The 27813-nt window shown below is 44.2% G+C and overlaps 1 protein-coding gene and 1 long non-coding RNA gene across 9 annotated transcripts in view; one reads left to right on the plus strand and one right to left on the minus strand.

Annotated features, from left to right (window-relative positions):
- ccdc61 (coiled-coil domain containing 61) overlaps positions 1-18570 on the minus strand; it is a 36303-nt gene extending 17733 nt beyond the window's left edge. For 3 of the 6 annotated variants that reach the window (XM_069908828.1, XM_069908829.1, XM_069908826.1), the window contains exons 1-7: positions 18463-18570; positions 14530-14722; positions 10190-10272; positions 7337-7497; positions 3454-3606; positions 2054-2116; positions 1760-1976 (exon numbers count right to left, since the gene is read on the minus strand). In XM_069908828.1, the coding sequence (XP_069764929.1) occupies positions 1760-1976; positions 2054-2116; positions 3454-3606; positions 7337-7497; positions 10190-10272; positions 14530-14674 (822 nt within the window). In that variant the 5' untranslated portion in view covers positions 14675-14722; positions 18463-18570. Of the gene's footprint in view, positions 1-1759; positions 1977-2053; positions 2117-3453; positions 3607-7336; positions 7498-10189; positions 10273-14529; positions 14723-15217; positions 15674-18462 lie in introns of those variants that run through there. The other 3 variants (XM_069908827.1, XM_069908830.1, XM_069908831.1) reach the window with 3 other exon arrangements.
- A 548-nt stretch (positions 18571-19118) lies between these two features.
- Positions 19119-27813, plus strand: part of LOC138747861 (uncharacterized) — a 32057-nt gene continuing 23362 nt past the window's right edge. For all 3 annotated transcript variants that reach the window (XR_011347696.1, XR_011347698.1, XR_011347697.1), the window contains exon 1: positions 19119-19162. This is a non-coding gene — a long non-coding RNA (uncharacterized lncRNA). The remainder of the gene's footprint in view (positions 19163-27813) is intronic.

Below are 27813 nucleotides of genomic sequence, written 5' to 3' on the forward strand. Positions count from 1 at the left end.
TATTCCTGCTTAGTAAGTCTTTATCTTTATTAGTATTTTTACAAGCCCAAAGGACCCCAAAACCCAGCAGCAAGACATTCACCAAGTGGTTTTTAAAACAAAAGTTATTTTTAAGCAACTTTAAACATGAAAACAGAATCAAACTTTAACATCTCTATACTTAACTAACCCAAATTAACCCCCTTCTATTTCTAAGTGCACGTGTATGTAATGTGTGTGTAAATTTAAGTTCTTTGGTTCACAGTTCAATCTCACTTCTTCTTCCAAGTTCTCTGAATGCAGGAAATTCTTAGACTGTGCACAGAATTTAACATGTATAAAGTTCACCAGGCTTTGGTGCTCAAAAGGTAAATGTTTTCTGCTCAGGAAGATTCTTGTAGGATTTGCAGAGAGAGATTTGTTGTTCCAGGATTTCCACAACTGAGGTACCACCATTAGTCACCCCAATGACTCGATGAAATTTGCCCCATCAGGGTTTTCCAAATGGTAACTTCTTTCTTCAAGCTACCACAGAGATCCTTTCTGTTCCGCTTATTCCAAGAGAAACATCAGACAGATTGCACTTCCAGCCATCCACTACTCTGGAACGTTCCGTTTCCAATCAGCTCTTCCTGGCTTATTTCAGCCGTTTTCAGTGTCGCACAAGCTGAGAGAGCTTCTCTTCTCTCCAACGGAGACTACCAGAAAGCCCATGTGACTCTCTTACTTGCAAAACCCCCTCCTTCTTCAGCAAACAACAGGAGTTCTTCTCCTTTTGGTCAAGCAGTTGCCTTAAGTAAACAAAACCCAGGAGTGACCTTTGCATGCACTCCGTCAAAACCCTTAAAAAGAGCTTCCTACAGCCAGTGTCCCCAGTCCATTCATTTCATGACATCATTTCAATGAACACCTACTTGTGAAATGTGCTGAGCATTTTCCATTCTTTCTAGACTGTTATTGAATATGAATTCTTCAGTCTTTCAAATAAGATCGGTTTTAAAATGTGTGTATATATGTAACCTACTAATCTTACCAAAATTCTCCCAAATATTTATAATCCATTACAGTATATTAAGTAAATTAGCAAGGCTTTATCTCAACTTGGAGGAGGGAGATTAACTATAATGTTATTGTTCGCCTTTTGGGCAACTCCATGGAGGGGGAGGAACCTGCAGATGCAGCGACAGTTAAACGTTTTCAAAGAACGTGACTGAAAAAAGTAAAATGCTTTAAGGTTTATATATTTATATATGAGCAGCAGAATTGGTGTAGTGATTTGCATAAAACTCTTACAGCACCAGCAATTGGGAATGGGGTTCGAATCCCGTGCTGTCTGTAAGGAGTTAGTACCTTCTCCCCATGTTTGATAGGGTTTCCTCCCACCCTTCAAAACGTACCGAGGGTTGTAGGTCAATTGGGCAGCATGGGTTCATGGGCCGAAAAGGCCGGTTACTGTGCTGTGTCTAAATTTTAAAAAATTTAAATTTATATTCATGCAAGTTAAGTTTGTTCAGTTTAAGTATAGTACTTTTGTTTATTCTTAATGCAGGTGTATTAGTTAGGCATTATAAGAGTGAGTCTCAAGCAACCGGAAACTCGCTTATCCAGTATTTACTAATCCCCTAAGGTGCCTGATACCAAAGGTTTTAGCCTATATACAATTCTTCATTTTAAATGAGCAACATTCACAGGTAGAAGACGCATGCCATTATTTCCCAATACAATAGATACAATCTGCTGCATTCATATTCAAGACCACTGAACACAAATGTGGTTTCACCTCATCCAGGGCCTGGTGGAATTCCTGGTTCCGCTTGCTGGCTGCTCTCTGGTTTTTCGTTTTCTCCTTCAATAGCTCCTGCTCCAAGCCTTGGATGACTTTTTTCAGGATTTTGATGTCTTTGGCAACTGTTGCTGTATTTGAAAGCTTCACCTGCTCCTGGAGCTGCAGTATCGTTACTTCCAGCTCCTGTTTCTCCTGCAGTAGCTTGTCAAACCTGAGGAGCACACAGACTGCAATAAATTCTAACCCTGTGGTTCTGTCCGGACAATTCTGCTATTATAGGCTACTTACTGCAGAACCTTTGAGCACTGAGAGCTATCACTGAAGATGTCTCCACAAAATCCCCCAAACAAGCTGGCAGGAGAAGGGAACCAAGGTTAGTGGCTTCTCAGAGGCCGACATCCCTAGCCATCAGTTGCCTCTGCTGGGAAGGCCTTCATGTTTACAAACCTGACACCAGACGCCTGGAATATAATACCACACTGTACTTTGTTGCATCACAGCAAAAGATTACCAGATAAAGAAAAGATTCAAAGGAGTTTACAAAGCCTCCTTGAAAAAGTGCAATATTCCACTAACTCATGGGAATGTTTGCATGGTAGGAGAATTGAGGGTTTTGGGGTACAGGCAAGCAAGTGGAGCTGAGTCCCCGGCCAGATCAGTCATGATCCTATTCAATGGCAGCACAGGCATACTTCACTTCACGAAACTAGAGGATTCCTACTGAACTTTTCGTAAGCTGAAATGGTGTAAAGCGAAGAAACGGTTACCATTGAAAAATTTTTGAGCGTTTCCAGACCCAAAAATTAACTTACCAAATCACACATAAAACCTAAAATAACACTAATGTTTATTTAAAAACAGGAACGATACACAGCCTATAAGTAGAAATTTACTTTTTGAACCTTCTAATGAGCTCCAGTCAGAATCCCCCTCCCCCCCCACACCACTCAACACTGCCGCTACCCCGGACATACAAGGAACATACACCTGTTTCTTCTCCATTTGGTACACTCAGACCTTTGTGGGGTTGGGTAGGGGGGTGGTAACACCATGAGTTACTGCACTGGGTAACACCAACCCTAGTGACACCACTGAGTGGGAGGTACAGGAGATTGGGATGTAGGAGAGAGGAAGAGGGACACCTACATTTTATCATAGTTCCCGGGGAAAGAATTTAAATTTAGAGATGCAGTATGGCAACAGGCGCTTCTGGCCTACGCCATCCAATTACACTCAATTGACCTACACCCCCAGTACGTTTGAACAGTGGGAGGAAACCCATGCAGACAAGGGGAGAACATACAAACTCCTTAGACAGCACTGGATTTGAACCCCGATCCTGGTCGCTGGCGCTGTAATATCGTTCGTTGTACTAAGTGCTACACTAACTGTAATCTTCCAAGATGTGAATTACTTACAGCCAGATGCAATTAACTGTACACATCTTTTTGTGCAAATGTCTCAATGTCAATCACTTCACTGAGTGAACAGTCAATAATCCTTCCAGAAAGGAATACATTCAATCTCTAGAAAATATCACCACTCAAAGCCAATCAAATGGAAATGTACATCCTGTTTTACATACATTTTAACATTTGTTTGCACAAATACTTTTCCTTGGAAGATAGTGTAGAAAAAACATTTAAAAGAGGATGGGAGGGGGTTGAATAAAAGTTGCCGAGACTTACTCTGCTCTCAAACGCCTGAGCTCTGAGTCACGGTATTCTGTGCCTTGCTTTGATCTCATCCTGGCTAGCTCCTCTTTCAATTCCCTGATTACTTTCTGCAGAGCCACTGGGTCAGGCTTCCCAGTATAAGGTAATGGTAGTGGGTAGTGTATCCTGCAGAGATCAAAAAAGACAATCAACTGTTATGTTAATTATTTATTCTGCAAGAAATAGTTTTAAGTTTTATACCTTTTTAAAAAAATTTAGATATACAGCATGGTAACAGGCCCTTTTGGCCCACAAGCCCAATTAACCTATAACCCCCGTCCGTTCTGAAAGGTGGGAGGGAACCAGAGCATCTGGAGGAAACCCACGCAGACATGGGGAGAACTGACAATATTCTTACAGACAGCGCCGGATTAGAACTCTGGCACTAGCGCTGTGCTAACCAAATTTTTAGAAGCATCAAAAATTCAACTTTCATTCTGATCGACAAACGTGGGTGTCTAAATTACAAGGTGCTAGACAGCTCCATTTACCCACGTTTAACTATATTCTCTGCTGGTTACAGGGAAACTCTTTCGACTTGCTATCTAGTCTGTGGGTGACTCCTGGCCCACGCTGGCGAGGATGATGTTGGTTGTACACTGATGTGGCTTATTCTTATGGATTCTGATTTATCAGGCATTGCATCACAGGTGCACCATGCAAGGCCAGAGATGTCTAAAGGACGATCAGATATTTTCAGTCTCATTTATAACCGCTACCTATTTTAGATTCCTGAATTTTAGTGACATAATTGAATCTCTGGGATTATATATTCAGAAATTCAAATTGCCATTAAAGAAACAACCAATATCCTCCCTTCGCGATTGATACAAAATTGTAAGATTCTCTTTGCTTTCAAAGATGTGCCTGTTTAGCCTAACAAAAAGTTTACTTCGCTCATCTTTCTGCTAAAAACAAAGTTTATGTTCATAAAATGAAGGACACAATTCTGAATGCATTTTTAAGTTTAATGAAATACAAAAAGGGAATCATTCTCTGTGCTCTGTGATTCACTAAAGAGAACAGTAAATCCTTGAAATTATCCAAAATGAACATCCAAACTACTAAGTTAACTCAATAACTGTAACTTCACATTCTAACCCTGTCAATGTTCATTGATCCTGTCTGATCTGTGATGATCACCAATTTCCTTGCTGCAATTGGTCTTCACAGAGGGTATTAAATTTGATGTCTGCACATCATAAGATTAGGTTTAGGTAATGTTTCTGAGAAAAAACATCAAAGAGGAACTTTAGAAAGGCATGAATCAGTGATTGCGTTCGTAACTACTGCCCAGAAGTTCCTTTTGCATTAAAAAAGCCTTTCAAGCTGACTCATAGAATTGCTCTACCAGATATTTGTCATGGTAATATTGGTGGTGGTTCAAATGACCACCAATATTATTACTTATCAATTCAGTTAACCATAGAAATATTAGTTACTTTTGCAATTGTTGATGACAAACCATTTAATGGTGACAACAGGAGCGCAACAGTCGTTGGCCTCATCAGCAACGAGGATGAGTCGCAATGCAGAGAAGAGGAATGGTGAGAGAATAACAACCTGAATGTCAAGGTGGACAAGACAAAGGAGATGATTGTGGACTTCAGGACAGAGACCACCACCCTTCACCACACTACAATAGCTCGGTAGTGGAGACCACCCTTCACCACACTACAATAGCTCGGTAGTGGAGACCACCCTTCACCACACTACAATAGCTCGGTAGTGGAGACCACCCTCCACCCCACTACAATAGCTCGGTAGTGGAGACCGCCCTCCACCCCACTACAATAGCTCGGTAGTGGAGACCGCCCTCCACCCCACTACAATAGCTCGGTAGTGGAGACCACCCTCCACCCCTCTACAATAGCTCGGTAGTGGAGAGCACCCTCCACCCCACTATAATAGCTCGGTAGTGGAGACCACCCTCCACCCCACTACAATAGCTCGGTAGTGGAGAGCACCCTCCACCCCACTATAATAGCTCGGTAGTGGAGACCACCCTCCACCCCACTACAATAGCTCGGTAGTGGAGAGCACCCTCCACCCCACTATAATAGCTCGGTAGTGGAGACCACCCTCCACCCCACTACAATAGCTCGGTAGTGGAGACCGCCCTCCACCCCACTACAATAGCTCGGTAGTGGAGACCACCCTCCACCCCTCTACAATAGCTCGGTAGTGGAGAGCACCCTCCACCCCACTATAATAGCTCGGTAGTGGAGACCACCCTCCACCCCACTACAATAGCTCGGTAGTGGAGACCACCCTCCACCCCACTACAATAGCTCGGTAGTGGAGAGCACCCTCCACCCCACTACAATAGCTCGGTAGTGGAGACCACCCTCCACTCCACTACAATAGCTCGGTAGTGGAGAGCACCCTCAACCCAACTATAATAGCTCGGTAGTGGAGACCACCCTCCACCCCACTACAATAGCTCGGTAGTGGAGACTGCCCTCCACCCTACTACAATACCTCGGTAGTGGAGAGAGCCCTCCACCACACTACGAGGGCGCATGGAAGTTCATCCACCCAGTCCGGTCCTTGGAGGCGTGCATCAGGGCGGATTTTAGGTGCCTGTAGAACCGTTCCACCAGCCCGTTGGACTGTGGGTGGTACGCTGTCGTCCTGTGGAGCTGAGTTCCCAGCAGCTGCACTACTGCAGACCATATGGTTGACGTGAATTGAACTCCCCTGTCCGAAGTAATGTGGGCAAGGAAGGAGACTGAATCATGCCACCTAGGTTCCAATGAGCTGTCTGGCACATGTGTCCGCCATCATGTCTGCTATGCAAAACTCCTCAGCTCACCTGGTAAATCTGTTCACCATCATAAACAGGTATCTTGATCCTCTGAACACTGGTAGTGGGCCAACGACATCTACATGCTCAAACCTTCAATATGTTGCCTTAAATGGCTGCCGCGGTGCCTTAAATGGCTGCCGCGGTGCCTTAAATGGCTGCCGCGGTGCCTTAAATGGCTGCCGCGGTGCCTTAAATGGCTGCCGCGGTGCCTTAAATGGCTGCCGCGGTGCCTTAAATGGCTGCCGCGGTGCCTTAAATGGCTGCCGCGGTGCCTTAAATGGCTGCCGCGGTGCCTTAAATGGCTGCCGCGGTGCCTTAAATGGCTGCCGCGGTGCCTTAAATGGCTGCCGCGGTGCCTTAAATGGCTGCCGCGGTGCCTTTACTTGCCTTTGCATCTCGAAGGTTGGCAGTGTGTGCATGTTCTGGCCCAGTGCCTCATCTGTTTCTGGAGTCCATGCCACACAAACCGACTCGAAATTATTTTGACACTTGGCGTCTCCAGGCAACAGGAATGATGGAACGAGTTTGTCCCGTTGAAACGTCACAGAGCCTTAATGCCCCTTGGTCCGATGGGCACATCCTCTAAGTGGAGTCCAGTGTAGTACGTAGGTATCTCCATGTCCTGTCATTGTGCCTTTACTAACAGGGTAAAGTCCACTCCTTCAACAAGGCACACACTACTAATATATATATATATATATATAGGTTCTGCATATCTGTCTGCTTGTTAAGTCTGTGCGTATTAAGTCCGTGTGCATGTTTGCACTGTATTTGCACCACGGACTGGGGAACGTTGTTTCCTCGGGTTGTATGGTTACAATCGGTTGATAAATAAACTTGAACAATGAACATAGTTAAGAATAAAGCAGTTCCACATTATCCCTTGACTTTTAAAAAAATTTTACACGAGATAAAATTGCACCATTACATCCACTTGAAATTTTAATTTAATCAGCTGGTGTAAGTCAAGTGAAGCTCTGAGTCATCAGCTTGTACACAATATCCTGAACTTGGGTGATAAATTAAGCTGTGGTCCTTCCAACTTACCTGTCAAACTCCACTGAGTAGATGAGAATGAGGTAGCGTTTAGCACTGAGCGGCCCTGATTTTGGTGGTGCCATCTGCCTCATTCCAACACCTGCTTTACGATTTCTTAGCATCTCCAGGTCAGAATACGTAAGCAGGTCTAGGGTCACTGATTCACTGCTCTGAAAGAAAATAAGCCTTACGTCAAAAGATGCTGCAGTCTGAACACCGATCCTGCCCAGCACTGGGAATGAGGCTTCAGATTTAACCAATTTCCCACAACAGCAAAAATCATAAGTTGTAGAGCCCCAGGTTCATGGGCATGGACTCCTGACAAGAGTGTGGACTGTATGCAGGTTGCACATTCTGGGAGTAAAGTGTTAGAAAGGCAAACAGGATTGTTTGTGCAAATTGTCCTCAACTTTGAGGAAATTAGGTAATGTGGCAGCTCTATTCAGGAGGCAATTTTATTGAATGTAGACATACCTACCTTTCGGCCCACAAGCCCATGCTGCCCAATTGCATCTAATTGACCTACAACCCCCAAAACATTTTGAAGGGTGGGAGGAAACCAGAGCCCCTGGGGAAAACCCACAGAGACATGGGGAAAACATCCAATCTCCTGACAGACAGTATGAATTTGAACCTAGGTTACTGGGGCTGTAACAACGTTGCGCTAACTGCTACACCAGGGGTGACCAAACTTCCTTAAATTAAGAGCCACATGCAATAAACTTAAGATATTTGAGAGCCGAAAGACATGAAAAAATATAACACGTTTTACTCTTACATGCACATTTTGTTACAAAAATTTTTGATTTTAAGAAATAAGAGTACGCAATATTTATTCATGTATGTAATTTTTAAACTGCTAATTTGTAGTAATTTCATAATCAAAAAATACACATACCATATATACTCGTGTAACAATTGAATTTTGTGGACCAATTTTTAGGGTAAAATTTAGGGGGTCAATTATTACATACATACAACCTTTGACCGCGGTGAGTAACTGTGTCATTTGGGGTGTTGGGCGTACGGGTGGCTAGGACCAGGTGGTAAGTCCACGTTCAGGGCGATGGGAGCTCAGATGTGTGGGCAAGTGGCTGGGACCAGGTGTCAAGTCTGAATTCGGTGCTTCAGGACCTCAGATGGCCAGGCAGCTGAGGCCATGGCAATATTCTGTGGTCAAGGCGTCAGAAGTTTAGATGGGAGGGTGGCCGAGGCATCAGGAGCCTGGATGGGCGGGTGGGTGAGGCCTGGGTGAGAGTCCCCAGTTGGGGCATTGAGCGCTCTGGTGGGCGGGCGGACGTGGACAAAATTGCAGGGTCGACTTTTACACAGTATCAACTAATACATATGTATATATGGTATACATACCAAATATTTTTAATCGCAAGCCAGGCCCACTGTGAGCAGTAGCTCGCACAATGCCTGCCTCAGTTAACATATTTCCTCAAGCCATACATCATGTGTCAAAGAGCCGCGGTTTGGCCACCCCTGTGCTGCTTAATGTTGCAGCTCTATAAATCCCTGGTGAGAACACACGTAGAATTTTGTGGTCAGTTCTGGTCCTTCATTACAGGAAGGATGTGGAAGCTATGGAGATGGTGTAGAGGGGATTTACCAGGATGTTGCCTGGTTTGAAAAATATGTCTTATGAGCCAAGGGGCTTTTCAGTTTGGAGTGAAGAAGGATGAGAGGTGACTTAATAGAGATCACAAGGTTATGAGAGGCATAGATTGGGTGGCCAGCCAGCACCCGTTTCCCAGGGCTAGTGTATCAAACACAAGAGGGCATCTGTACAAAGTGAGGGGAGGAAAGGTTAGGGGAAACGTCAGGGGCAAATTTCTTTTTACTCAAGAATGTTGTGGGTGGCTGGAATACAATGCCAGAGGTGGTGGTAGGTCACTGGAACAATAGGAGTATTTAAGAGACTCTTAAACAGGCACATGGATAAAATAAAAATAAAGGATTATAAGGTAGGGAGGGTTTTGGTTTTTTTTTTGTAGGTATTTATGGGTTGGTACATCATGGGTAGAAGGGGTTGTACTGTGCTGTAATGTTCTATGTTCTTAAAATAATATTACGAGACAAAATTAGAGGCTAGTAAATTGATTATAATGAAACCTGAAATATCTGATCACTGAAGCAAACTAATCACCCGTTAACCCCCCCCCCCCAAGTTCAAAGCTGAAATTCTAAGAGCTGAATTTAAAGGTCTCAGATAACAAAGAAGATTGCATGGGGATCAGAGTAGTGATTGCAGCAGTTAGAGCTGCTACCTCCCAGCTCCAGCATCCTCAGTTCAATCCTGACAGTATTGTCTGTGGGGAGTTTGCCTGTGAATGTATAAACTTCCTCCAGATTCTCTGGTTTTTCCCACATTCCAAAGATGTGGTGACAGGTTCACTGAGCAGTATGAATTATTCCTTGGATAATTAGGTAAGTGGCAAGGAAAATCAAATGGAGTAGATGGACACACGAGAGAGAATAACTTGCAGGGCTCCAGGGAAAGAAGAGCGTGGATGGTACTGAGGAAGTTACTTTGTTAGGAGCCAGTGTGAACACAATAGGCCAAATGGCCTGTTGTTATAAATAAGGGCCAAAGAATTTTGTTTTGAGGGAAGATTGTCCATGCTGGGCTGTTTTATTTGGAACAGAAAAGGATGATTTAATTAGTATGTTTAAAATCATAGTGGGGCTAAGCTAAAGTGAACAGGAAGGATTTGTTCCTCTTAGAACAGTAGACATTTACTCATTGAACCATATGGTACAAAACAGAAGATTGGAAAAAATGAAATAAGAAGAAAATATGCTGGAAATATTTGGCAGTTGAGGAAGAACTTGAGGTAAGAGAAACATTTTGCGCACCTTTGTGATGGCCGACTCCAACATGTTGCAGAAAATAGAGAACTGTTTGAAGTTTCCGGTTTTGTGAGTGACATCCTCAATATCTGCAGAGAAATCAAATGGATGATTGCTTAGGTGGGTGTGGATTCCTCCCTCAAAGGTTTTAGCCACCCTTTCCTAATAATCTTTCTTTGGCTTGGCTTCGCGGACGAAGATTTATGGAGGGGGTAGTAAAATCCACATTATCTGGAATTCAAGCAACTGGCAACTCAAGCAAGCGCCAAATAAATTGGTAAAAAACATGAAAATTTAAAATTGGCACCCCTCCCTTCCCCAGCGGTCATTTTGCCAATCCATGCAACCCTCAATCTCAACCAACCAGGAATTTTACTTATCTGGCGTCTACCAACCCCCATAAGTGCCGGATATTGGGGGTTTTATTGTATGATCACCATTGAGAGCTTAAGAATTGGAATGCACTGACTGATGGGAACTAGATTTAATAATATCTCCCAGGCTATTGGGAGGACGTGCTGTGCATTGATTTGATTAACTGGCCTCTTACCTTCAACTGGGAATACATTTTGAAGATGATTCATAATGGGGAGAGAGAGGGAGAGAGAGAGAGAGAGAGAGAGAGAGAGAGAGAGAGAGAGAGAGAGAGAGAGAGAGAGAGGAGACATTATAACTAGAGGCTAGATGCAAGGCAAGGGGGAGTATCCTCAGATTTAGACGTTTACAACTTTTTTCTGGATGTAGCAGAATAGACATCAAACTTAAACATTTGACCTGCTGTGGGACTGAGCAGAAACAAGGATAAATGGATTGTTCTCCAAAAGAGTTTCCATGGATCCAATGATCCAAGAGGCCATCTTTTGTGCCTTCAATTAACAGGAAGGGCGTTGTTTCACAAAGCAGAGTTCTGCAGATTCCTCCAAAACAAGATTTGGAGAAATTCTTCACCTAGATGGTGGTAAACATGTGGAATTCTCTACCACAGCAAAGTGGAGCCCAAATTACTCAATATATTCAAACAGGTACAGATATATTTTTAATAGCAAATGAAATTGTGAAATGGGGAAGAGCACTGAGGTGGATGATCAGAAATTATCATATTGAATGGTGGAGCAAATCTAAGGGCCAAACAGCCTATCCAATTTTCTACGTTCAAAGAGTCTAACCGTAAGACGCAAATACCCCAGTGTCATCAATCTGGCGATAAGAGACGTGCTTTACGTCCACACACCTACAAAATTCAGTAAAGCTGCACAATGATCACAAGAATAAAAACTTTCTCATTGGTCCAGGAACACAAGCCACACAGTGACCCCCTACTTTGACTGAAGTCAGCTCAACAAAGGTCTCACACGAGAGATAATAACTTGCAGGGCTCCAGGGAAAGAAGATCAACCGATCAAGAAAGATTGGAAACTATTTTTGAACCATTCGACTCATTTATAATGCCATTACTAGAAAAGAAAGATCCTTTCATGACTATTCCAAACCATTCTTTTTTTTTTAATATATACTTTAAATAAAACCACTTAGCAAACATATTACAATATATCAAACTTTTTAAAAAATCCATGTGGTATTTTATAAAAAGGGAAAAAGAGAGTAAAGAAATACAAAAGAAAGAGAAACCTCCTATTAATCCCCCCAGTGCCTCCGCCCAACCTCTTACAAACTGAAAAAAAAGAGGGACAGGAAAACCACAACAGATTACTTCACTTTCCAATACTTTTAAATGTATAAATATTCATAGAGACCTATAAGAGAAAGGGAATGTTCAAGATTCATTTAAATTTTAATACCAATGGTTTGTAAATATGGGCTCCATAATTGACAAAACATACGATATTTATCTATTAAATTAGAAGTAATTTTCTCGTGGAATACAACCCTGAACTTCTTCATGCCATCTCTCCATTTCCATATTCCAAATCATTCTGTGGCTAGTAGAATCCTACTTAAAGTTTTCTCAGCACAATAATGTAGGAAACACAGCAGTTAATTTGCATACAGCTGTTTTCCACAAACAGAAATAAGTTGATTCAATCTTGTGATAATGACAGAAGCAGATATATTGCTCTGTGCATCGAGATACAGTAAAAATCCCTGGTATCCGGCACCAATGGGGATTGGTAGATGCTGGATGTGAATTTTCTGGTTGCTTGAGATTGTGTGTTAAGTGATTGGTGAACTAACAGTGAGATGCACCAATTTTAAACCTGTATTTTTGACCTATTTATTTTCCTCTTTTTTTTGACAGTTGCTTTAATTCCAGATAAGGGGGGTTTTTACTCATCTTTGAAATAATTGGTCTCAGGTTTCTGGAGCGAGATTTCCCACAACCACATTTTTCGAACACTATCATTTGAAATATGGCTGGCAAATGCTATAGGACAGATCGACAGTACAGACAGAAGGTCCTTACAAATGCGTCATTGCGGCAGTCCATCGTCCCTGGGGGTTTCAAAGCAATTACTCTCATCCCGGTATCAAAGAGGGTGACAGTAACAGACCTCAGTGACTAACATCATGTGGCAATGACCCCCCCCAGCATTATCAAATGCTTCCAGCGTCCGATGATAGAACACATCAAAGCACATCTCCCAGAGACACTGAACCCATTTCAATTCACCTACAACTGTCCCACTGATGCTACTCTAGACTTGTCCCACTACTCCATCCTGACCCAACTAGAGAACGATGCCTCTCACACCAGGCCGCTGCTCGTTGACCAGCTTGACGTTTAATACGATCATTCTCCAGAGGCTGGTAGAGAAGCTGACCGCATTCGGACTCAATACCCCTCTCTGCAACTGCATTCTGACGTTCCCAATGGAAAGATCAGTCTGACTGGATTGGCAGCAGAACATCACGGACTACCATGCTGAGCACTGGCGCACATCTGGACTGAGTGCTCGTCCTGCTCACACTGCTGACCCACAAGCAACTCCAGATCCAATTCCAACAGAGTCATCAAGCTTGCATACAACAACAGTAATTGGCCTCATCAGCAACAAAGATAAGTCACAATACAGAGTTAGGAAATCTCATGAAATGGTGCAGGAATAACAACCTGAATCTCAACTTGGACAAGATAAAGGAGATAACTGTGGACTTGAGGACCGTTGACAACCGCCCTCCACTACACATTAATAGCTTGTAGTGGAGAGCACCAAGTTCCTTGGAGTCCAGTTAAGAAATGACCCATCCTGAACACGTAACATCTCCTCACTTGTCAGGAAGGCACAACAGCATCCGCACTTCCTTACAAGGCTAAGGTGAGCAAGGTTACCGGCCACTATTCAATCAGCTTTCTACAGGAGCTCTATCGAGAGCTACCTGAATGACAGTGTGGTACGGTTTCTGCAAAACATCAGATAAGAGGTCAATCCACAGGACCATAAAACTGGCAGAGAGGATCACTGAAGACCTCCAATCCCTCCATCGCTGTGATTTATTGTTTTAAGAAAGCTCACAATACCTATGAGGACCCCTACCACACATCATTTTCCAGTTACTCCCATTGGGAGATACAGAAGTATTAGAGCCAGATCCACCAGGCTGAAGAACAGATTCTTCCCACATACAGTGAGACTGTCAAACTGTTAAAGCAACTCCCCGTGACTCTACTATTTATTAAAAACATTTATGCTTGGATTATGTATAGGTTCTGTGTATCTTTGAAAATGTATTATATCTATGTTTGTTATGTCTGTGTGTTTGCACTGCTTTTGCACTGTGGACTGGAGAACGCTGTTTTGTCCGGTTGTACCGATTTCAGATTTATTGTCAGAGTACATACATGACATGGCATTGCAACCCTGAGACTCCTTTCCCTGCAGGCGAGGCAGAATTACCACTTATTGGTAGTCCAAAAAAAAACTGTACTCAACATACACTTGTAAATAAATAAACAAACATAAACAGACTGACTGTGCAATACAGAGAAAAACAATCAATGAAGTGCGTAAGGAAGAGACCTTAAATGAGTCCTCGACTAAGTTTGTTGTTGAGCAGACAGACGGTGCAGGGGTAGCAACTGCTCCCGAACCTGCTGGAGCAAGTCTTGTGGCAACTATACCTGATGGCACCAGTGGGCACAGAGCGTGTGCTGGGTGGTGTGGATCCTTGGTGTTTGTTACTACTCTCCGACGGCAGCGTACCCTGGAGATGTTCTCAATGGTGGGGAGGGTTTTGCCTGTGATGTCTTGGGCTGTGTCCACTATCTTTTGCAAGGCTTCATGCTCATGGGTAGTGGTGACCTCATGACTATTGGTTTACTGTTACAATCAGTTGGAAAGTAAACTTGACTCTACGGATTACACAAGAAAAGGCAACTTTGTACTTACAAACAGCTTCAAATTCTCCTCTCCACTGTTCAGAAGTCAGTCGGTCCTCCACTTGTACCTCCAACACGTCCCCAGCCACCATCATTGTGACAATATACTCGATGCCTCGGAACACATAATTTGCCTGGACAGGGCCTCCTTCCATGGTACAAGACGTTGTTGTGAATCTCAAGGAGACCAGATTCAGTGAATCCTAAAGGTGACAGGATGCAAATTATAATTCTCAAAAAGAGAGTAAAATTACCGAGAAACAACTTTAAAGTGTGAGAAGTCCGAAAATCCGAACTGCTTGGGGAGTGGGTCGGCCCAGATTTTCACTTTTAAAATTTAAGGAGACTTGTAGATGGAACACTTGCAGCTTCTACAGCATCTGCTGCATTACTTTGATGCTTCTGTTCTCTTTAAATACCTTGATTCTGACTTTGTAATTTCTATGTGATAAGATTATTCTGCTTCTTACACGCATCCATGGCATCTTGCAGTCTCAACTCCGATTATCCGAAATGGTTGGGACTGGGCCTACGTCAGATAAACTTTTTTTTTCGGAGAACTAGTCATTTTTTTTAAAAAACAGCCCAGTAGCAACAGCATATCACTCGTATCGATGTTTCAACAACAACAAGGGAAGGCTTTTTAAAATCATTAAAATAAAGTTTAATTCTCACTAAAAAAAATGCTGGCTGCTTACCTCCCCACGAAGGTTCCTGCTCCTGCCCGGGAGCGTGAGGTCTCCGCTGCCGCTGATAGACCAAGATCCCCGCTCTGCCCAAGGACCACAGTCAGTTCAGCTCCGAGAAAATTTTGGATAGATGAGGATTTCTGGTTTGTTTCGAATATCCTCATTTATCAAAATTTTTTTTACTGTATTTCCACAAATGTAATAAATATTTCCATGAACTTTTGTGCAGTAACCTTTTCTATATCGTAAATTGTAGACTTTCCTATGTTGTAGGTTTCCATTAGAACATATTGCTCACACCACCTTCTAGTTCCTTAATTATTGCAAGTTTGTCGCTCAGTTTCTACATGTTCTTTCTCTTCACACCGCAAAGTTTATCGATTTTAGGATGCATTATTATGGGTTGGTAAGTCCAGATTCTCGGGTGATCCAGATTTTTGGACTTCGACCACATGTTAAATATCACTGGAAAGGATTTCAAATTGAACATTAAATTAAATCAACTCTTCTTCACATGATATTGATTGTCCTAGTCCATCTTATTTTATATAGAAAATTACAAGTCCATGGACAATCTCATTCTTCACATAAAAGCTCCCAAGTTTAGGATGGACCCAAGGCCTAAAAACTACCCACTGTAAAAGTGTGGGTGACACAGCTAGTACAACACCGTTACAGCATCAGCCCCTTCGAATCTGGTAGTATCTGTAAGGAGTTTGTACTGTAACCATATAACCGTTTACAGCACGGAAACAGGCCACGTCAGCCTTTCAAGTCCCTACCAGTTCACTTGAACAATTCCTCTAGCTCCTCCGCAAACGCCTGAGGAAGCAGAGGCTCTCTTCATGATGCCACCGGTGCGCTGGTTGTCGTGTACCTCAAAAATTTTACTAAGATGTATCTTGATTTTTGATATGCCTGTGGTTACCTGCATGAGTTTCCTCCCACCCTTCAAAATCTACCCAGATTGTAGGTCAATTGAGTGTAGTTGGGCGGCACGGGCTCGTGAGCCGAAAGGGCCTGTTACCGTGTCGTATGTCTACATTTAAATTTAAAACCCTGGTTGGGTGGAGACAAGGCATATATCAGCCAAAGAATCCATTGCTGATCACTACCATTCAGGAACATGACCAAAAAAAATTTTAGGTTTGATTATCCATAAGTTTACCAAATTCAGCTTGTTACCTCCAAACTATTGTGATCTCCCTCTCAATGCACTCACTATTAACCACATTCCAACTCCAACTCATCCATTCCCTTAGCTTAGGCTTAATAACCCAGTTAAGCAAAGCCTTAACTTTAACATGTTTAAATATTGTCCCTGAAGCCGCCCTCACCCGAGATAACTTAAATGGAAGATGGAGGTCATTCAAATGGGATCACCACGACCCGATTTCTGAATATTTCTATATTCTCTGACATCACAGGCCTTTCAGCCCTTCAAGTATATGCCACAGTGCAATTTCATTCCTCAGTTTATTTCCTTATAATCCACACTCTCACACAGGATCATCAACTCTTCTCCACCCACCCACACTGGTGACCCACCAACCAACATGCAAACTTCACACAGAGCAATCTCCAGGTCAAGGTTGAACCCAGGTCTCTGGAGCTGTGAGACACTATGTTGAATGAGCCAGTGACCCCACCAGATTACCCCTTCCCCTACTCTCTCACCCTGCCAGTTAGGGACCCCACCTGATTGCCCCTTCCTCCACCCCATCCCTCTGGTGCAACTTCTGTGTCAATCCACCACATTGCCATGCACCCCCACCCCGTCAAGCCCCCCCCACCCCGTCAAGCCCCCCCACCCCGTCAAGCCCCCCCCACCCCGTCAAGCCCCCCCCACCCCGTCAAGCCCCCCCCACCCCGTCAAGCCCCCCCCACCCCGTCAAGCCCCCCCCACCCCGTCAAGCCCCCCCCACCCCGTCAAGCCCCCCCCACCCCGTCAAGCCCCCCCCACCCCGTCAAGCCCCCCCCACCCCGTCAAGCCCCCCCCACCCCGTCAAGCCCCCCCCACCCCGTCAAGCCCCCCCCACCCCGTCAAGCCCCCCCCACCCCGTCAAGCCCCCCCCACCCCGTCAAGCCCCCCCACCCCGTCAAGCCCCCCCCACCCCGTCAAGCCCCCCCCACCCCGTCAAGCCCCCCCCACCCCGTCAAGCCCCCCCCACCCCGTCAAGCCCCCCCCACCCCGTCAAGCCCCCCCCACCCCGTCAAGCCCCCCCACCCCGTCAAGCCCCCCCCACCCCGTCAAGCCCCCCCACCCCGTCAAGCCCCCCCCACCCCGTCAAGCCCCCCCACCCCGTCAAGCCCCCCCACCCCGTCAAACCCCCCCCTCCCCGTCAAACCCCCCCCACCCCGTCAAGCCCCCCCCACCCCGTCAAGCCCCCCCCACCCCTTCAGCCCCCCCCACACCGTCAGCCCCCCCACACCGTCAAGCCCCCAACATGAAAATCCCCCTACCACCATCATGCCCCCAATCTCCATCACCTCTCTAAACCATCAAGCTCCCCTAACTCCATTGCCCCCCTTCACCATCAAGCCCCCAACTCCATTGCCTCCCTTCACCATCAATGCCTCCCCAACTCCATTGCCCCCTTCACCATCAATGCCTCCCCAACTCCATTGCCCCTTCACCATCTATGCCCCCCCAACTCCATTGCCCCCCTTCACCATCAATGCCTCCCCAACTCCATTGCCCCCTTCACCATCAATGCCTCCCCAACTCCATTGCCCCTTCACCATCTATGCCCCCCCAACTCCATTGCCCCCCTTCACCATCAATGCCTCCCCAACTCCATTGCCCCCTTCACCATCAATGCCTCCCCAACTCCATTGCCCCTTCACCATCTATGCCCCCCCAACTCCATTGCCCCCCTTCACCATCAATGCCTCCCCAACTCCATTGCCCCCTTCACCATCAATGCCTCCCCAACTCCATTGCCCCTTCACCATCTATGCCCCCCCAACTCCATTGCCCCCCTTCACCATCAATGCCTCCCCAACTCCATTGCCCCCTTCACCATCAATGCCTCCCCAACTCCATTGCCCCTTCACCATCTATGCCCCCCCAACTCCATTGCCCCTTCACCATCAATGCCTCCCCAACTCCATTGCCCCCTTCACCATCAATGCCCCCCCAACTCCATTGCCCCCCTTCACCATCACCCCCCCCCACCCAACCACAACAGCACCACGCCTCCTCAATTGAACTGCTCGCCTGATTTTAACGGAGCCAATCCCCCGCCCCTCACCCTGTGCCGCTGCCCTCAGGCCACGGTAGCTTGAGTGGAGAAGTCCGCCGCCGCCCCACTCCTGCCGCCTCCCGGCCCGCGCTCCGTCCCCACGCACACTCCGACCCGCCCACTCCCTAATCGCCAAAGACCGCCAGCCCTCGATATGATAGGCTAATGACAATGTCAATCAAGGAGGGGGCCTCAGATGACTCCGACCCTCCCACTCCCTTAATCGCCAAAGGCCGCCAGCCCTCGATATGATAGGCTAATGACAATGTCAATCAAGCAGGGGGCATCAGATGACTCCGACCCTCGCACTCCCTAATCGCCAAAGGCCGCCAGCCCTCGATAGGATAGGCCAATGACAATGTCAATCAGGCAGGCGGCGGTCAGATGACGAGGAGCGATGGAATGTACCACGTTTGGAAAATCGAGGGAAATAAAACCCACAGCAGACAATATAATTCGAATATAATTCTTACTCAATCCAAAAATGATAAAAGGGTGCTTTTGAACAATTTAAATAATAATCCTTATTATGCTCGTTGAAGCTTACTTGATATTGTTATTTAACAATAATAAATGGAAATTATTTCCACCTATGCTGTGTTCCACTGTTTGGTGGAGTGGTGAATCGTCATCTTTCCGCGACCTCCTCAGGCCTGTCAATCACGGCAATGTGTTGTCCGTGGCAACGGGAAAATGGCGACGGATGAAGGTGAGTTGTGCAAGGGGGGGTCAGGTGAACCCAACCACCCAGGCATTAAAATCTCGAAAGTGCTTGTGACATCCGGAAAGAATTCCAAAAGGGAGACCTGGATCTCAGATTTATGGTCAGAGTACAGACATGGCATCACATACAACCTTGTTCCTGTGGGCCACTTAGTGGTGGTGCAAAAAGAACAATCAAACTCCTCCAAATAGGGGAGAGGCTACATGGGATCTTCTATTCATTCATCTTCTCTCCGTGCTAGACATTTATTGTGGCCAAAACCCGACTGGCTAAATTCCATCCTAACTTCTCTTCTAAATGCAATAAATGTCAAACTAAAGGTGGTTCATTGTATTGTGACGGAGTGTATAGAAATGTTTTTGGGAGATAAATTGGGAAAGGCTTGTTCGAGCAAACACTTGAAAACTGATCTGATTTGAAATACTGGAGACGTAGAGGCTTCTCGCACCTTTTTGCAAGAGCTTTGAAGGGGGCTCAAGAGACTGTTGTTTACCAAAGCAACAGATGGAAGGGAATGCTGGCACTGCTTTTGTCTGCAGGAGAGTTTTGCTGTTGTAAGAGGGTCACGTGGTTTTGCAACCAGAGAGAGTCAAACAGGCTTTCTCTCAGTCTCGGAGTGTGTGTGTGAGAGAGAGAGAGCAAGCAGAGAGAGTCAAACAGGCTTTCTCTCAGTCTCGGAGTGTGTGCGAGAGAGAGAGAGAGAGAGAGCAAGCAGAGAGAGTCAAACAGGCTTTCAGTCTCGGAGTGTGTGTGTGAGAGAGAGAGAGCAAGCAGAGAGAGTCAAACAGGCTTTCTCTCAGTCTTGGAGTGTGTGTGTGTGAGAGAGAGAGAGAAAAGCAGAGATCACTCTGACCGTTTCAACCCAGCAAGAGCAGCTGGAACTGAAACAGGACAAGCTGCCAAGAAGCCCCAGTTTGGAAGATGGCCTAGTCACAGGCTTTGTGGTTCATTCAAGAGGAGAGGACTGGCTGTCTTAATATTTCACTTGAAATAAGAGAAACAAAAAGGAACTCTGTGGTGACCTGCAAGAAAGAGGTTATCGTCTGGAGAACCCTGAAGGGGCAAGTTTCATCAGCAAGACACTGAGGTGACTGAAAGAAGTACATCAGTTGTGGATGTCCTGGAATAATAAATCTCTCTCTGAAAACCAACAAGAACTTTCCTGAGCAGTAACCATTTACCTTTTTGAGTACCAAAGCCTGGTGAACTTTATAAATGTTAAATTCTGTGCACAGTATAAGAATGGCCTGCAACCAGAGAACTTGGAGGAATGAGAAGTGAGATTGGACTGTGAATCAAAGGACTTTTCTGAACTTACACACACATTACACACACATGTGTTTAGAATTAGAAGGGGGTTAAGTTAATAATAGATAAGTTAAAGTTTGGTTCTGTTTTCATGTTTAAAGATAATTAAAAGCAACTTTTGTTTAAGTAACCATTTGTCTTGGTGAATATCTACTGCTGCTGGGTTTATTGGTCCTCTGGGCTCGTAACAGTATCATGTGTTTTTGGTTATGTCCTTCTCTTCTCAATTATTTAATACACTATCACTAGCTTTTAATATTATTTTGGCCCCATCTCCTTTCATTGCCGTGTTTGGAATAAGTGGGCCCAATGATCTGATATTGAATTCTTCACAACCCCATATAGTAGTTTTTGCTTCCCTGATTGTCAGAAGGGCCATACTAAAAAAATGGAAAGATGCTGTCTGATACGATGGCTTGTTTGTCTTTAGAAAAAAAATTAGATGTTCCAATTGTAATGAATGTAAATTTTATTTCTTCATGGGGTTCTTATCTTAATTATTTCCCAAATTTGTAAGATTAACCAATTTTTGATTTTTGATCTCATTGTTTATTTTTCTTTTTATTATCAGATAGTTGTCTATGTATTTTGCCAACAGCCTTTGTAGGTTGGGGATTGATTTTGCAGAATAGCAAGATTTTTTTTTTTCCTTTTTGTTATTTGTTCTATTTCATGCTTATTTACCTATGTAACAGTTCCTAAACTAAATTAATAAAAATATTGAAAAATAAAAATCTACTCAATGTACATAAGTAATCAAATAAAGAAATGTAACCAAACTGACTATGCAATGCAGAGAGAAACAAACATCAATAAAGTGCCCAAGTCAGAGTCCTTAAATGAGTCCCTGATTGAGTTTGTTGTTGAGGAGTCTGATGGTGGTGGGGGAGCAGATGTTCCTGAACCTGATGATTATTGTGATATTTATACCTCTTTTCTGATGGTAGCAGCGAGAACAGAGCATGTGCTGGGTGTTGTGGGTCCTTGATTTTTTGTAAGATCTAGACAGACAGCACAGTAACGGGTCTTTTCTCCGCCCAAGCCCATGTCATCCAATTACACCTGATTGACCTACAATTTTCCCCCCCCCTTTTTTTTCAAGGGTGGAGGAAACCAGAGCACTGGAAGAACCCATGTAGACACAGGGAGAACGTACAAATTCCTTATAGACAGCGTGGGATTCGAACCCCGGTACCAATTGCTGGTGCTGTAACAGCGTTATGCTAACCACACTATGCTAACTGCCATAGACAGCTGCATTCACTGTAGATGTTCTCGATGGCAGGGAGGGTTTTACCTCTGATGTCCTCAGCAAGTCAGGCAGCATCTGCGGGGAGAGAAAGAGAATTGAGAGAATTGTGCAAGTTTATTGTCACATGTGCCAAATTGCTAAGAGAAAGGATGTTCAGCAAGTAGTCAAGTTAGACTTCCCCAAATGGTGGCGCTGCTTGTGCTGCAGCCCTGCTGGGAGCGAAGTCTCAATATTCTCCTGCAGGGCCCAACTGTCATCAGCTCTGTACCAGCTTTAAGCAGCCTGTTAAAGGAGCCAACGGTGATTTATATTAAAATCCTGCCACCACGAGGTCTGGTCCAAGATGGTGGTCCCTGTGTACGGCAGCATCCACAAGGGGTTGCAGACTCCAGGGAAGCAGAGGATTGGCCACAGGGCACCAGAAAATGGGGAGAATACCCCCCCTCTTTGGGAAGAAGAAGCAGAGGAGACCATCTATAGGAATGGTGACCATGGCAGTGGACCAGCGAGGGGTTCTGAGGCTGAAGAATGCACAGACAGTGGGGCTGTTGGTGACTCAGACTGCTGGAGACTGACTCGAGACTGGGTAATATAGATGACCCACAATTTTTTGAACACCTTTTCTCTTTGATGCCAGATTTAAATACCTACTCTTTGGTTATATCCAGCGATTTTTTATTTTTTTATTTTTTTTTAATTTATGGCTTGATCCAATACTCAACCGTTTGGCTCACAAAACCATTAGTTTAAATAAATTATCCGTACTTATTAACTCCTTTATGTTATAATCTGTTATTATTGATGCGTGGAGATTTTTCAACCTTGATGATAGAGTTTTCCTTCTTTTCTAAGGTTCACCATATATTACTTTCTCATGTATAAACAATTAATCCCTACTGTAATTATGAGAGTATAATAATTTCTGACTACTCCGCGGTGGTTTTATCTTTTAATATCCCAGACTTCCCTAACTACTAGACAATGACGATCTAATGCTCTTTTATTATTGGACTCTTTGTAATTTATGAAAGATCAAATCACTTTTTTTTAATGAAAATACCTCCTCGGAAGTTTCTGACTTAATAGTAGGGGATGCCTTTAAAGCTTTTTATCAGAGGTCAAATAATTTCCTATATGGCTAATTGTAGAAGGAAGGCAAACTCTGAAAGAGATGATTTGACCGCTAAATTTAAAGTTATTGACCAACAATATGCTACACCCCCGAAACCCAAGCTTTCTAAAAAGTGGGTTGAACTCAAAACTCAACATGATCTCTTACTTACTTACCCTATACCATCCCATTTATTAAAATCTAAATCTTAAATATTATGTCCATCAACTCTTAGCAAGCCAAATTTCTAAATGGTTTATTGCCGAGATCTGTGCAGCTGACGGTAAAATAACTAGCGATCATGTTGAAATAAATTATACTTTTTCTCAGTTTTATTCTAAATTGTATAGTTCTGATCTTGCTCCAGATCGAACTTCAATGTGGAACTTTTCAGACAAACTGACAATCTCTTCAGTTTCCTCGGACAAAGTTAAATTGGAGCAGAAGGTTGCGGCGGATATTAACTCTTTACAGTCGAATAAAAGTTCTAGCCCAGATGATTTCCCAGCGGAGTTTTATAAATCCTTTTCTTATTTGTTGACACTATATTTGGACTCGGACTTTACTTGATATTTAAATAGTGGACTATTGCAGCAAATCTCTTATGAAGTCACTATTTTTCTTATTCTTAAAAAGAGTAAGGATCCTTTAGACTGTTCCTATAATAGACCACTTTCTCTTTTAAATTGTGATGCTTTTGTCCAAGATCCTAGCTTCTAGGTTACAAAATATAATGCCTCTCATTATTTCTGAGGATCAGACTGGGTTTATCAAAGGGTGTTATTCACAATTTAACGTCCATCAACTTTTAGGCATTGTTTATTCCCCTACAATCTCATCCTCTGAATGTATTCTCTCTCTCTCTCTCGATGCTGAAAAAGCATTTAATAGGATTGAGTGGTGATATCATTTTTGTGTATTGGAGAAATTCAACCTGGGATGCCAATTTGTTAATTATATTAAATTAGTATATTAATCCCCTCCAGCTTCAATTTTTTATAATTCAATTAAATCTAAACCTTTTAAACAATATCGGGGAATCAGACAGAGTTGTCCTCTCAGTCCACTCTATTTAATTTGGCTTTGGAGCCACTAGCGCTGGCTTTTCGGCAATCAGCTAATATCACAGGAAATTCTAGGAACTATCCATAAAGTATCTTTTTATGCTGACAATCTTCTGTTTTACATATATATTACAATCCTGACTGTTCAGTTCCATAGATCTTATAATTTCTTAATCAATTTGGTTAATTTTCAGTCTACAAATTGAATTTCGGAAGAGTAAAATATTTCCTTTGGATTCATCCCACTCTTTAGACCCCTCTATCCCTTTTAAAATTATTAAAAATCAATTTTAACTATCTAGGCATTCTTCTCTTTGGCTTGGCTTTGCGGACGAAGATTTATGGAGGGGTAATGTCCACGTCAGCTGCAGGCTCGTTTGTGGCTGACAAGTCCGATGCGGGACAGGCAGACACGGTTGCAGCGGTTGCAGGGGAAAATTGGTTGGTTGGGGTTGGGTGTTGGGTTTTTCCTCCTTTGTCTTTTGACAGTGAGGTGGGCTCTGCGGTCTTCTTCAAAGGAGGTTGCTGCCCGTCAAACAGTTCGACACATCTAGGTATTACTATCACTAGAAAGATCACTAACTTGTTTAAGGAAAAATTTCTTACTTTTCTGAATCATGTTCAGAAGTCCTTATCTCAATGGTCTCTTTTGATGATGTTAATAGGGCGGGTTAATATTATTAAGATGAATATTCTGCCTAAATTTTTAAATGTTTTTCAAGTTGTCCCAGTATTTGTTCCTAAATCTGATTCATTAGATTCACTTAGGCATTCCTGATGTCCTGATCACCCAGGGAAAGTGTACACTTAATACATCGCCTTTCCTTTCTCGATGTAGTGATCACCACATGACCACTTTTTGGCTTGCCATGCAGGTGGTCACTAAAAATGGCCTCTCCATCACTGCGTCCGTAGCAACACCTTCTTGTTGGCATCCCCCGTTTTCACTGAGTTTGCTACGTCATGACGCGACCAAGTGCCTGGCGGTATAACTGGATGGGTAGGCTGGGCTCGGTAGCCTTGATTGGCAGCCAGCCTAAGGGAAGGAAAACTGATTTCAAACCTGGGCAGATGGGACTCATTAGCTTGTCAGGCCCTCCATCTAGTACAGAGGTTTTCAAACTGCCCCCCTAAGCACACATTCCACCTTAAGCAATCCCTATTGTCACAATTGCTCTGTGATTAGTAAGGGATTGGTTAAGATAGTTAAGGTTTGCTGTAGACCAAATTGCTACTGAAATATTTTGCTTGAGAAAAATGGTCATTGGCCCATTTCCTTTGGAGTTATGAAATCATGCACATAACGAGTCAATTAGGTACGATTAAAACAGTGGTTTTCAAATGTTTTCTTTCCATCCACATACCACCTTAAGTAATCCCTTACTAATCACAGAGCACTTGTGGCATTGGGATTGCTTAAGGTGGAATGTGTGTTTAGGGGGCAGTTTGAAAACCACTGATCCAGGAGAAGGACACTTCAACGTAAACACTGACGACCTGAGGATCTAGCTGTCACCATCCCAGTATATTAGGCTGTAGCAGATAAATCCCAGGTGTAAAGGGTGGGGCTAGTACTGCACACACTGCACTCCACCTAAAAAAATTCATTGTGGGACCTCGAAGGACATGCCCATGTCTATGATCCTTCCTAAATCTTCATTTGCAAAACCAAGCCATGACAGCACATCATTAAACTGGAAAGGGTGCATGAAAGATTCACAAGGTTGTTACTGGGACTGGAGAGCTGTGCTTGAAAGGGGAGATTGGTAGGCTGAGAATTTTATCCATGGAGTGCAGAAGGGTGAGGGTGGACCTTATAGAGGGTTATTATGTCATGACGGTAAAAGGTGGGTGAAGGTCTTTTTTCGAGGAGAGAGGAGTCTAAAACTAGAGGGCATGTTTAATTTAGGAAGAGAAATATTTAAAAAGAGACCTGAGAAGAACAATTTTTCAAATAGATAGCGTGGAAAAAGCTGCCAAAGGAGATGACTATAATGACATCTAAATACATTTAGACATGTACATGGAGACAAAAGATCTGGAGGGATATAGGCAAAACACAGGCAAATGGGCATACCTCAATGGCGGAGGAGGATGTGTTGTATGCGGAGGCTGGTGGGGTGGTAGGTGCAGACCAGAGGAATCCTGTCTTTGTTGCACGTGGATTCGGAGGGGGGGTCAGGGTAGATGTATGGGTAATGGAGGACATGCAGGTGAGTGCTGTGTTGATGGTGGTAGAAGGAAAGCCATGTTGTTTGAAGAAGGAGGACATCTCTGATGATCTGGCATGGAAGTCCTCATCCTGGGTGCAGATGCAACAGGGACAGAAGAATTGAGCGAATGGAATAGAATCCTTACAGAGGTGTAGTCGAGGTAGCTGTGGGAGTTGGTGGGTTTATAGAAGATGTCCGTCGAGACTTTGTCTACCGAGAGATTGAGGAAAAGGAGAGTGTGGCTAGAGATGGACCAAGTGAATTTAAGGTCAGAGTGGAAGTTGGCAGCGAAGTGGATTAAGTCAACGAGCTCAGCATGGGTACCGAAGTAGTCATCCCCACGCACAACAAGGACATGTCCTCATCTACCACCTCACCAGCCTCCACATCCAACACAAACGCCTCAGCCATTTCTGCCACCTACTACATGATCCCACCACTAGACACATATTCCCCTCTCCTCCCCTCTCTGCCTTCCGCAGGGACCACTTCCTCTGTGACTCCCTTGTCCACTCCTCCCTCCTCATCAATTGCCCCCTTGGGACCTACCCCTGTGACCGCAGAAGATCCTCCACCTACGCCCACACCTCATCCCTCACCACCATTTGGGGCTCCAAACAGTTCTTCCAAGTGAAACTTACAGGAGTCATTTACTGCACCCGGTACTTCCTTTGTAGTCTCTTCTACATCGGAGAGACTGGATCCAGACTGGGAGATCGCTTTGTTGAGCACCTCAGCTCTGTATGCCACAATACCGTGGATCTCCCAGTGGTCACCTATTTCAATTCTCCATCCCATTCCCTTGCTTTCATGTCATCCACTGTCAGACTGAGATCACCTGCAAATTGGAAGAATAAAACCTCATCTTCTGACTAGGCACCTTCCAACCTAATGGCATTAACATCAACGTCTCCCTTTCTTCCTCTATCACCTTTCCCCATCTCTATCTCTCCACTGCTATCTCCAAGTTTGTCGACACCGCAGATGTCGGCAGAATCACAAATCACAAATGGGCAGAATCACAAATGGGCAGAATCACAAATGGGCAGAATCACAAATGGGCAGAATCACAAATGGGCAGAATCACAAATGGGCAGAATCACAAATGGGCAGAATCACAAATGGGCAGAATCACAAATGGGCAGAATCACAAATGGGCAGAATCATAAATGGGAGATAGATCAGCTCGTTGAATGGTGTAATGGCAACAACCTTGCCCTTAACATCAGCAAAACCAAGGAGATGATTGTGCACTTCAGGGAACATGACCCAGTCCTCATCAAGGGATCAGTAGTGGAGAGGGTCAAGAACTTCAAATTCCTGGGTGTCAACATCTCTGAGGATCTATCCTGGAGCCTCCATGTTGAAGGCTCACCAGTGGCTATACATTGCTATACGTCTGAGGAGATTCGGTACATCACCAAAGATTCTCGTAAACATCTGCAGTAGACTGTGAAGAGCATTCTTGCTAGTTGCATCACTGCCTGATTTGGAGGCACCAACTCTCAGGACAAGAAAAATCCTCCAGAGGGCACCAGACTTCACTCCATCGAGGACATCTACATGTAGTGCCTTTAAAAGGCAGCCTCTATCCTCAAAGATGCCCATCACCCTCTTCACTCTGCTACCCTCGGGGAAAAGGTATAGGAGCCTAAAGACGAACAGTCAGGGGGCACAGGATCAGCTTC

This window comes from Narcine bancroftii, chromosome 13 (assembly GCF_036971445.1).
Source record: "Narcine bancroftii isolate sNarBan1 chromosome 13, sNarBan1.hap1, whole genome shotgun sequence".
NCBI lineage: Eukaryota > Metazoa > Chordata > Chondrichthyes > Torpediniformes > Narcinidae > Narcine > Narcine bancroftii.